The 12,953-nt window shown below is 31.1% G+C and overlaps 1 protein-coding gene across 1 annotated transcript; it reads left to right on the top strand.

Moving 5' to 3' along the window:
• Nucleotides 1-9,871: 9,871 nt before the first annotated feature.
• On the top strand, nucleotides 9,872-11,402 carry LOC133689870 (36.4 kDa proline-rich protein-like). Its single transcript, XM_062109955.1, has 2 exons — nucleotides 9,872-10,549; nucleotides 11,112-11,402. The coding sequence occupies exon 1, from the start codon at nucleotides 9,947-9,949 to the stop codon at nucleotides 10,541-10,543; it is 597 nt and encodes a 198-aa protein (XP_061965939.1). The 5' UTR covers nucleotides 9,872-9,946; the 3' UTR covers nucleotides 10,544-10,549; nucleotides 11,112-11,402.
• The last annotated feature ends 1,551 nt before the right edge of the window (nucleotides 11,403-12,953 follow it).

Genomic DNA, 12,953 nt, shown 5'->3' with positions numbered 1-12,953 from the left:
TTAGATAAGTACTTGACGTAACTGGTTTGCATAATAAAATATTTAAGTAAATATTTATTAATTTGTCATTTAAGTTAAATGATGACATAATGATTGGAAAATACATAGCACATGCATTTTTAGTCATTTGTGTTTTATTTTAGAGAATTTTGTTTGATTCTTAGTTAATTATCTAGAGTTTTAGATATCTTTTAGAAGTATTTATTTCTTATAGATTCAATGTATTTTTCAGGTATTTAATTACTAGAGTTTATTGAATTTGGGATCATATGAAGAAGCGAATAATGGGTTGAGTTTAGAGTTCAAACACCGGTTGGTCTGTCCTAGATAATCTTAAGCACTGGTTGGCCGTTTCATGTATTCTCTATCTTTCTGAAAAACTAAGACATGAGCCTATAGTTTTTATGATGATAAAAGAACCTAGTTTTACTGTTATGAAACACAAAAAACAGGTTGAAATACACAGTATGAATCAGACTTGGAATCCCTGTAATCTAGACACTGTCTCAGTTTTTGGCTCATATCTCGAGTTCTAGATTTTTAAAAATTACAAGACCAGTTTTGTTGAAAAGAAAATTTTATACAATTATTTCAAAAATAAAAAAGTCTCAGCTTATACATTTTCTGCCCTGAAATTAGCACGCAATATCAGGAAAGAAAATAAAGTTAGAATTCGTTATAGTAGAAAAATAAGGATGGAAAAAGGTCATCTTACTAGCTACTTTCATCTTTTATAAGTAGTGAATATGTATAAAAAATATTTTTAAAATAAAATTTTAATTTATAATAAATAATGAGAAATATTATGCATCAACATATATTATGGGGTAATCATGAATGTATAAAATTAAAAATATATTATTTAATTATGAGGGGAGAACAAGGAGGCAAACATCCTCCTACCTTGTGCCCAATGGATACCAAGTCAAGAAAAAAATATTTTTTTTTGGACTGTATATGATTTGAGATTCATAAGGCTGGATTTAATCAATACCCTTAGATAATGAGATACAATTCTTTATTAATTTCATAGTTTTGGTTTGAAAATGAATGAAATACATTTTGAATTAATTAAAGATGATTAGTTATTTTGATTATATATATATATATATATATATATATATATATATATATATATATATATATATATATAAAGAAAATTAAGAGGGCTCAATGACTCGTTGTGCCCTTTGAGAGGAATCATTGTAAATTTAAGTTTTTTTTTGTTTTTAGGATTTTTTTCATTTTGACATCTCAATTGTTTTTTTTTCTGGTCTTTTAACGTTGTATTGATTAGAAATTAGTCTTGGTGATTTGTTTATCATAACTATGTATAAGATCGCATGTTCTTGAAGAAATGTTTTGTCATTAACAAGGTATAGGCAAAACAAGATCTAATTTTTTTTCCAGCAAGCATTTTTTTACATGTTATCATAACCACTTTTCTTTTTTAATTTGATCCGTTTACTAATGTAGCGTTTTGTTTTTATTATATAATTAAATGAAACTAAGTTAGGTGGTGTATGACTTGAATCATGTATTTTTCATATTTTTTTTAAAACAGGCTAATAACATTTAAATATTTTTTTTATTAAAAAAATATGTTCAGCTCGGAAATACCACATTCAGCCTATATAGTTTAAAGTATTGTTTCCTTTGACAAACATCAACTTAGGATTTCTTTTGGGGAAAAAAAATTATAGAGATCTTAGAATCATTTTGCTTATCAATTAAAATTAATTTTTTTCTCCGAATAATTTAGAAAACGCTTCTCAAATCTCACATCAATGTAATACATTCAGGGAAACAGTTTCTCTAGGCGTTAGCTGTAAAATTCAACCAGACCTTCTTAACCACAAGGTATACTTTTCAAGATAAGCCATAGCCTAGTTTAAAAAAGATTTCACAGATGAGGATAAGAATAAAGTCCCTTTCTCCACGTTCAACCAAATGGTTCGTTTGTTCATGAACTGAATTTTTTTATCTTGCTTGGATTCTCTTCTTGACATCAAACAAGCTAGGGATGTACTTCATCTTCCATTTGATCCTAAACAATTGAACCACAACCACCAGATCATAACCCAAAAATCTCATGGGGCACACAGATCGAATTGTATGTATATACTGTGAGCCATTCGTCTCCAAGAGAAACTGTGAGCCATTTGGTCTTGCTGCCATCATTACTTGTTGCATGGAGATATCACACAAGACAAAGTCTAATAAATACTTTCTGTGTTTGGTTTATGTGCTGGATTTTTGGTGTGGTTAGAAGGATGGTGAGTAATGTCTGCTTGTGTTGTGGAAAAAATATTTATCTTGATAAATTGCCTGCCTTCCCCTTCTTCTAGCCCTTCATCTTCCCCCAGAAGCCCATAAAAGAAGGTGTGATTAATTGGAAGGGATTTTATTTTAGGTTAGGCGGCAAGCTGAGATAATCCAAATTAAAACCCCCTTTAATTAACTCTTCTGTTCTTTATAACATAATATTAAACGTATGGTCAGGTCATTTTAAAAATATTTTATTGTGGTCTTTTTTAAAATTCAAAAAGAAAAAAATTGTTGTGAAAAAAATATGACTATAAAAAAAAATCAAGCTAACCCAAGTTATGAATTTTAAAAATTAACACGAGTTGATATTGTTTTTTTTTAATTTTATTATTCAATATTATCTTTTTGTTTAAATGATCTTTGTAATTTTCTTTATATTTTTATATTGGGTTATTTCGATTTCATAACGTGAACTGTAAATTTGACAAATTAATCTGAATTAATTTGATTTTTTCACGGGGTTTATTTTTTTTTAAAAAAAAAAAGAACATATTTTTGTGCAAAAACAAAATGTTAGGTATGTGATATACAGGTTTCTTCTTTTATGTCTAACCTCTCTCAATCAAACCTCAGCCATGTCATATACATGTTTCTTCTTTTATGCATTTGATTGTTAGGTAGTTTTTCCAAATTAGTTTGCAGTGAGATTAGGATCCATGCCATGGTAGATAATGGAACCTTCATTTCTCTTGTTGATCGAAAGGCTGTTGTCATGAGCTCAAAAGGCTCATTGATACTCCAATGGAGATATATATATATATATATATATATATATATATATATATATATATAGCCCTCGTTCTTAATTTTAGCCATATATGTTATGGTGATAGAACTTTGTGTGCTTTCTGCAAGTGTGTGTCCCTTATGATTACTGATAGACTAGTTGACAGTGATACAGGATCACACATGCCCTAATTACAGCACTGGCAACAGCACCAAGTGGGGTTAATTTGTTCTTTTTCCTTTTTTTTTTCTTTTCCTTTGTAAGTGTTAGCTGTAATTGAACCTAGCCCTTCAAAGAGAAGTACAATGATATGGTAATGACATCAGAAATTGCAGTGGGGGGAGAGACCAATCACATCAAAGTGAGACAAAGTAGAAACACGGATCCACAAGATTACAAAAGAATCCGGCCTCTCAAAGATAACCATTACCAATCATTCACGGGAGACCATTGTTCATGACAAACCATGCCTCTCTCTCTCTCTCTCTCTCTCTCTCTCTCTCTCTCTCTTGCATGTGTAGGCAACCTTCCTTTTCATTTTGTTCGTGATCTTTACTGATCATCTTACCAAATGGCACATGCTTGCCTTGCTGTATTGTTTCCTCATGCATCTTTTTTTTGATGAAATGTTTCCTCATGCATCTATCTAACAATTCATTCTGGGGTATACGCACTTCTTGAATGATTGATTCTATATATGTCATACAATATGCTGCATAATTGAAGAAAGAAACTAAGTCATCATGCATGAATTTCAGATCTCAATGGACAATAGACAAAAGCAAGCTGTGGACCTTCCATAATTAATCGGAGAAAGATATTTCTCGTGAACTGAGTTTGTAAATGAATAATTTTGTGAAGGACTGATTAGAAATGATTTAGTCTTGGGAATTGGGATGCTAAAGCCAAGAATATACCCTGGTATATTTAGGTGTTGATTTCTAGGTTTCAACTTAAAAAATTAAAAATTAAAAATTATCGTAATAGTTATTTTTTAAAATAATTTTTATTTTAAAATATATTAAAATAATATTTTTTTATTTTTTAAAAATTATTTTTGATATTAAAAAATTAAAATGATTTGAAAATATAAAAAATATATTAATTTAAAATAAAAAATAAAAAAAAATTTAATATTTTTCAAAATATAGTATCAAATACTACCCGATAAATCTCTTGAATCTACTAAGACCTTTTGTCAAGTTTCACTTCTTTGTTTTTTTTTTCTTTGGTATTTAATCAAATTAATTGAAGCCAAAACCGAGCCCATTTGAATTATTCTTTTTGGGTTTTAATTAATTTTAGAAGATTTCAATTTAGTTTAACCAAACCAAAACCAAATTAAGGTTTGCTTTTAGTTCTTAATTAAGAAATTTGGGTGGTTCTAGTTTTTATTGCCAAAAAAGATTTTGAAAAAAAATTATGGTTCGGTTTTTCAGGAATTTCAATCGGGTTTTGGCTTTTTTTTTTCTTCTTTCACTAGTCCTTTTACAGTTTTTACTAATGCTATTACAAAAGGTTAAAAGAAAGGAGAAAACAGAAATCAACAAACATGATTTATGAAAACATACATCGCATATATACATGCCTAAAAATTTGACATGTATTCTTAAAATTCTAAAGTTATATATAGAATAAAAAAAATAACCATAAAAAAAAAATTCGAATTCGTTGCATGCTTTGGTGTAATTTGCAATTCAGACCGAATAATATACTCATCACTTCTAACAAAGGTTGATAAAAAATACCTTAACCACTAAAATAATAGAACTACATGATCAACGGGGAGGGAATTTTTATTTATTTATTTTTTGGATAAACGGGGAATGATTTAATTTAACTGGATAAAATATTTAGATCTCATAAGGGGAATAAGAATATTAATGCTATATTTTAAGAATAAATTATCATAATAAGTTTTGATACACTATCAATGGCAAGTAGGTAAACATTATAAATCATGAGTAATTAATTCATGTAAATGTAAGAGAAATATTGTCAAAATACATACAGAATTACTCCAAAAAAAGCTCTAGATGTAATTATTTATCTAGTTCTGAACCATATAATATAAGTATATTCATTTATATATATACCATGCCATTGCCTTGAATCACAACCTATATATATATATATATATTATTCTTAGATATGTTAACTTCAATAGATTTTTTTTTTATCTTGAGAGATCTTAGTCACTTAATTACAAAAGGAAAAAAAAATTAAAAGTGATAATGTTCTAAAAAATCCAAGTAGCTTAAGGGTATAAGACTTATGTTTTGGATAATCGGTTAATCTCTTGGTTCTGACAATCTGATTTATTCTTCTCTAGCTTAGGAGTTAGATTTATCTCTAAAAAAAGAAGTGTTAATTACTTCCTCTGAAGAGGAGTTCAGGTTCCAACCCTAAACTGGAAAAAGAGGCAGGGGTCCATGAGATTGGGCAACAAGAATAGAGGAAGTGACTCCCCGGTTTCCAAGCACTTTAGACATGGAGGATATAAAATGCATTTCTTGCTTTTAGGCTGAGGAGTGCACAACTCAGACGCCTAACCAAGCTGAACATATCAACTAGGAGACCGTGGGCTCTTTCTAAGGTTATTTTGAGATTACAACCCCTTTTGCATGTATGAGATTGGGTATTCATTCCCTCTCCAAGGATTCGTAAGGGAAATGTTCAAATACTATTAGGTGGGTCTAAGCCAGCTACATTCAAATGGGTGGATCATTTTGTCAATCTTCAACAAGTCATGTAGGCTCGTTGGAATTGAGCCTTCGATCAATATCTTCAGAAGTTTCTATCATTTAGTTGTTAGCACTGATAGTGACAATGACATGCATTGGTTTTTCACCTTCACCAACAAACCCACACGAGCCTTGAAGGGAACTCTATGTGGGAAGTCTACACATGTCAAAAATTAAAGGGGAGATGGATGACAGTGAGGTATAAGACACCAATCAACCCTAAAGATGGAATAAAGCAAATCTAGGGTTATTCTCATTACTGGAGGGTTTCTTCCCTGATGTAAACTGCAAGCCTCTTCTAAGCTCGGATAAGGAGAAAATATATGTTGTGCTGACCTCAATTTTGATAGAGTATAAAGTCAATAGAATAGCCAAAGTATATTATCAAGTTGCTTTGCAAAGTAAGTCGTTTACTTATTCTTTTATTGCTTTATTACCATTTTGATTATTAACTTCTCTTTTTTTATATAGGGCTAACAGCTAAAGAAAAGGGAGAAACTTTAACGAGATTTACAGAAGAGAATTTACTAAAAAAAAAAGTCTCTGTCTCTTGTCATGGTAGAAGGCAAGCTGAAGAAGTGATGTAGAATTACCCCATCATTGTTAATGAACTTTTCATTCTTGAGGAAACAACAATAGAAGTCAGAATTACCATAGAAAATAAAGTTGGATGTAGTCATACATACTCCTAACCAGAGGTCAAGTAGACTTGAATCCCTTTGAAGTGATTGTAAGCATTACCACCTGCTTTAAAAGAAGAAGGGTCTTCACCCATATAGATCCTGGTGTTCCAATCCTAATTGTAAAGGCTCTCATAATAGCATTTCCTTTTACCTCAACTTCCAACCTTGCTAGCAGAGGCTGCAGCAACCAGGCCTTTTACTCGAGTTATTCTTGAGGGGCTAAGTATGAGAATACTTTACCAACCTTACTTTTGATCGAGCTCCCTTCAATTTTCTTGTCTTGATTGATGAAGAGATGAGGCTTATAGAAGTTGTTGTTAGCAGTAGGTTAGGCATTAACGAGGCCAACCTTAAGGTGATGAGACTGTTGGACCATCCCATCAAACATCTCTATGATGTTTGATGAGACCTATAACCACCATTTGGCTTTAACTGGTCAAATGATGTTTAATGTAAGGAACCTTATCATTCACCTTTTGCTTGTGTTGGGACTATTATTCCTAATTAACCCTCTTTTTTTTGTAGACCTTCATGATGTGCGCTCATTCTAAAAGATGTTAGGTGGTCGAACATGCAATTTCAATATTGATGAACTTGAAAATCATTTCATCAATACTATTTTTATGTAATGTAAAACTTAAAATAACTTAATACAAATAAATAACTTCTATATTGAGACAAAACATTAATTACATAAAGAGGTCGACCTTTCATTCTACAATAATTTTGCCTAAAATGGGCTATATAAAAAAAAGATGCTATGTTGTCCTCATTGATTGAGTCTTGGTTAGTAATTTCTATATTTGATGGTGCATCTTCATAATCATCACCTAGATTCATGGCACCATCACTGAGACTGTTACTTAATGAAGCAATAACACTCTTGTTGGATGTAAACTTGTTGTTTCTTGTATATATGAGATCTAAAAGGAAATATTATTTTTATATCTTTCCTTTTTTTGCTTAAAAGAAGAAATAAGCATGTTATACATGATTGTTATACTAAAATCTATAAATCAAAAAATCAAGCACCCCAAACTAATCAGTTAAAAGATATCTTATCCTATAAACATAACAAATTTATAGATGCAAATTTTCTTAAGGCTAGTGAGTTGCAAGAACAAAAATTATATTCTTTTAACCAAATCAACTTTGTAAGGGCACATTTTTCAAAAAAACAGATTCATACACCATCCAAAAACATAACCACAAAAATCCTAAAATCCTTTATTGCACATTCAATTATCATTATCTTCACTACCATAAAAACATAAATTTCACACCACATATCAAATTCAATGTAAACCACTAGTCAATCTCTTTTTATCTCTTGCACAAATAGTCCCAAATACCACCATTCACCAAAATCATAAAACCCACAATTTTCAACCTAGTCCAAAATCCTAAGAGATCAAACTCCATATAAAAGCTCAATCCAAATCACCCAAAACCAACACCAATTCATTCAAACACATAATAAATCAAAACCCAAACTTCAAATCACCAAACTTTATATACACAAAATCACCCCCAAATCAGGTAAAAACCCTAAGTTTATTGAAAAAAAAAATCAAACCTTAATTAAGAACAAGAGAATGAAGAATAAGTAAAAAAAAAAAGGTAACTTTGAATCTCTTTAAGAAGCTTGATGGGTAAAGGGTGGTTGTTGCTGAATGAAGAAGAAAAAGGAGAGATAGAAAGAGGAGAGGTACGTCAGGTTTTAATTGAATTTAAAATTGCTAAAGCAAATTCCATCAATAATTTTGTCTACATTTAACATGTCATCAATGCAGTCAAAATTGGCAACAAAATTGTTTTTACTTTCATATTTTTTTTATTCCATTGTCGTTTGCATTATAAATTACTTATGGAAACTTCCCTTCATAATTTTACCAACAAACAACAAAGAAATATTTTTCATTGTTTTTTTTTAATTTTTTAGTAGTGTTTTTGGCTTTTCTGCAAGCGAAGGGAATGAAATTAATGCTTATTTTTCTATGAAACATTTAGGAAACATGAGCAGAAATATATATATATATATATTCGGCCTTAAAAAAATATAGAAGAAATCAAAATGGAGGAAAATAATTTTACCTAACATCTAGTTGTTCTAATGATCATGATCTAAGTTCTGATAATACAATATCCAAGCTATATATAGGGTTTAAGTATCGCATTTTTCTTTCTTCGTTGATAGGAAAGGCCTGGATTTTTTTTTTCCTGATTTTCATAGCTCTTGTTTGTAAAATAATTAAGATTTAGATCGGTGAATGAAAATTGCCTACTTGAGCTTTGAATTATAAGTCTAGTGCCCGTTGTCTTTCTTTGTTGATACCCCTCCCGTAATGTTAAATCGCAGCAATCTAGATTATGTACAACTGTAATGATCTTGAAATATATATATATATATATATATATATATATATATATATATATATATATATATATATATATATATATATATATATCGCTGCAGCATCTACTTTGGGGAACTTTATGACATCCCTGAAATTTAAAAATCCTCTAATTTGATCCTTAAATTTAACTTTTTTTCATAATAACAAGGAAATAAGTGTGTGAAGATTTTTCTTTTTCTTTTTGGTTCAATGGTACTAAGTTTATGCAAGTCAAATGATACTAAGTTTTTCTCTGAACAATTTTAAGAAGCGGCGCCTCCCACATCGGCCTCCTGGTGAAGAATTTAATAAAAATTTCTTGGTGTTTAGGAACGGAGCAAACTTTGTTAACCACCATGTAACCCAATGAGGTTTCCTAATCATTTTCTTAATTAAACTCATTTCAAGTTTGTCCTTACAAATCTTAGGGACCTTAAATTTGCTCCGAACGTAACAATTTTACCTCAAAATATTTTTATTATAAATAAAATTACCCCGACTTGCATTCTTTGTTAGTATTAGTAAACAAATCCTTCAAGGAATTTCTTGTGACAAATACATACACAAACGAAGCATGTCTTCACTTGTTTATTAATGTAATCAACCCATTAACGGCTAACACTTATTAGTTAAGTTCCCATTAATTCTTCCATAAGATTTACCAAACAAAATCCAAATTAATCTTACAATGTGATTATTGATTGATTAACAAGTTAAATACTGATCAGAATCTCAATCTTTCTTTAGGCAGTAGCTACTTGCTAGGAATTACTGGAAGTTTTTGTATGTTTCCATGATAAAATGCAATTGAAAGCCAGTAACCAGTAAACAGCAGGGAATATAAATTTATAATGGATTCATGCATTTGTAAGGTAGGTGCCAACTAGCAAAATTTGGCAGCTGCCTTTTTTAGCCATAAGCCCCATATATGTTCACGTGATTGTGCTTCTAGGGTTTTTGTTTTCTAGCATCCATCACTATTCCTATATAACAACACTACTCTCCACAAACTTTACCACTCTGATTGCATTTCTCTCTTTCTCTAACACAAGGTAAGGGAGTGTAAACATGGATTCTACCAAAATTTCAGCTTTCCTCTTCCTTTGCATGATCTTCATTTCCTCAGCCGCCCCAACTCTTGACTGTGGTTCTTGTGGCAAGCATCCAAAGAACAAACACCCTAAGACTCCTAAAGCTCCTATTACACTCCCTCCACTTCCAGTTCCTCCAATTGTGAAGCCACCAGTGACTCTGCCTCCACTTCCAGTTCCTCCAATTGTGAAGCCACCAGTTACACTCCCTCCTGTGACACTCCCTCCTGTGACAGTCCCTCCTATCACAGTTCCTCCGGTGACTACAAAACCACCAAAGGGAAAGCCATGCCCTCCACCTCCATCACCCAAGGATACATGCCCTATTGATACACTAAAACTTGGTGCCTGTGTGGATCTTCTTGGTGGGCTAGTGCACATTGGCCTTGGTGATCCAGTTGTGAACCAGTGCTGCCCAGTTCTTAAAGGACTTGTTGAACTTGAAGCTGCAGTCTGCTTGTGCACCACTCTCAAAATCAAGGCTCTTAACCTCAATATCTATGTCCCGCTTGCTCTTCAACTCCTTGTTACTTGTGGGAAGACACCTCCTCCTGGTTACACTTGCTCTCTCTAGATCCAAGTTAAGTACACGTTCTTCACTTTACCTGGCTAAAATCCCAAAATCTTATCCTACATACTATTTAATAGTTTGCTTAAGTTGATATATATATATATATCTTGATCCAGTAGTTTGCATAATGTTGCATCTTTAAAAAAAAAAATGAAAATGGACTTTTAAGCGCTCACGTGTTGCGAAGATGAGCCCATGGCAAGGATTTTTGGAAGCCAAAACATTGAAATTATTTCTAAAATATTCACTAGAATTACTAATTTAATTCTTAGCATTGCTAAGTGCCAACAATTTAATCTTTATTATCTAAGGTTGTTTGCACACACTCACAAAAGCAACGGGCCGGGGCCAAAAGGCTCGCTCGTCGTCTAATTAACAAAAATTAACAAGATGGACCTCATCGATCCTTGATTTAACATGACTATACCTCACTACTTGTTTGCTCTTATCAATGCTAAATTATATATATAAATATATCTTTCTTTTTTTTGCTTTTAAAATGTTTTTATGTATAGATACATGGAAGGGAATTACTGGCTCATGATACACATGTTCTCATGTATATGTGCAGGTTGCCTAGCTGATCCATGGATGATAGATTCGACATGAAAGGATGTCGAGCCTGATCCCTCTTCCTTTCTCACTCACTCGCTCTCTTTCCTGTTTCTGATGTCTCCTCTCTTTAATTTTCTTGATTGGTATCAATTATGTTTGGCCATATTGTACACCATTTATTGTTTTTTTTTTAATTATTATTGTTGTCAAAGATTAATGATGCATGTGTGGTTTGTCTTAGACAAGGCAGCAATCAAGAATATGTTTCTCTCTCATTTCAAAATCTTACTGGATTCTCGATTTGTTACATAGCGTTTTGTTTTGTGCATCTTTTCCTCTCTGTCCTTGGTACATTTGGGCATGTGAAAAGCTGAACTCTTAAGCTGCTGACTGTAAATTATCGACTGCATGTGTAACCTATTTGATATTCCATGACACGTACATGGGAATTCCAATTAATCCCGGTCCCAACAATCTGACTGACTGATTATTATTATTATTATTCAAAACTTCTCAAGGATTTACTTGCAAGCTTAAGCAAGTCTATATAAAAGGATGTATTGTCAAGATATATATATTATCTTAAAATCAAGCATCACTCAAGGTTAGGATTTTTATTTGAGACTTTAATAACTTAATAAAAAATAAATCAAAATAAATTACGAAATTCAATTTCTAATCAACCGAAGTTAATCAGCAAAACTCATGACTCAGGTCATGCACTCAATCGGGTTCAATAATTTTTTTATATATTTTATATTTAATTATATGATAAGAAAATAATTGAGAACCAGCAAAATATCAAAATATTTATTTGAGATTGCGATAAACCTTCAAATATCAAACCAAAACAAATTATGTTGCCCTTTTAGAAATGAATAAAATATTAAAGTATAAAATTAAAAAAAATAGTAAGGAAAATCAATAAAGATCCAATTGTAAATTATCAAATTTGAAAAAAAAAACAATAAAAAAGAGAAAAAAAAACCTTTGCGCCCAAGTCGAGGTAGCCTAAGCGCCTAAGCATGCTTAAATCTTTTTTCCTATTGGATGGGCTTGATTTTTTTGAAAACAAATATAGCAAACAACACTCTTGTTCTATCAAGATTTTGGTGATCTTTGGTCATTAATAAGTTAGGTCAATAGTGTTTTACACTTAAAAATCTATTTCTAATAATGTTTTTACCCTAAAGCACTATATAGACCTAAACAAACTTGTTTATGCCTTTCATTCAAGAACCTTTTGAGATCAAATCTATTTTTCAAGTGATTTGAAGGTGAAAAGGCACCTTAAAAAAACTCTTCTCCTCAAATAAAACTCATTAACATCAAGATGAACTATTTTGGTTGTCTGAATCTTTGTCAACCGATAATTTTTTTTTCCTACCACTAAAAACTAGTTTTTGTCTCTCTCCCTCCTACCTAAACTAGGAACAAAAATAAAAAAACAAAATTATAGACCAGAAGTGAGTTTTGGATAAAAAAAATAAAGAGATGAAAGATGAGCATGTTGAAAACTAAAAGGGCAGATCAACTTTTTTAGTCAATTTCAAAACAACCATTGAGTCCATCTAGTCAATATTTTCATTCCTTAACAAAATATAAGTAATTACCCTTTAATTTGATTATAAAAGATACAATTGATAAAAAAAAAAAAAAAAGTTCAATGATAAAAAAAATACTATAAAAGTACACAGTAAAATGAGTGAAAGAATACGAAGCATGAGGCTCCAATATTTTCCGCACAGCTTTTACTTTATAGATATGGGAGGCGGAAAGGGTGTGCCGGGTGGTGGATATTTAGAATTCCAACTAACCATGTCATCTGCGCTTCCTCACATATCAGATTTTTTTATAT

This window comes from Populus nigra, chromosome 3, assembly GCF_951802175.1.
Source record: "Populus nigra chromosome 3, ddPopNigr1.1, whole genome shotgun sequence".
In the NCBI taxonomy this organism is placed as follows: domain Eukaryota; kingdom Viridiplantae; phylum Streptophyta; class Magnoliopsida; order Malpighiales; family Salicaceae; genus Populus; species Populus nigra.
Note: the sequence above shows the minus strand (reverse complement) of the source record. Positions and strands in the feature narration are given on the sequence as shown.

Coding starts and splice junctions, on each gene's coding strand:
- LOC133689870 (XM_062109955.1), top strand. CDS start 9,947: ATGGATTCTACCAAAATTTCAGCTTTCCTCTTCCTTTGCATGATCTTC.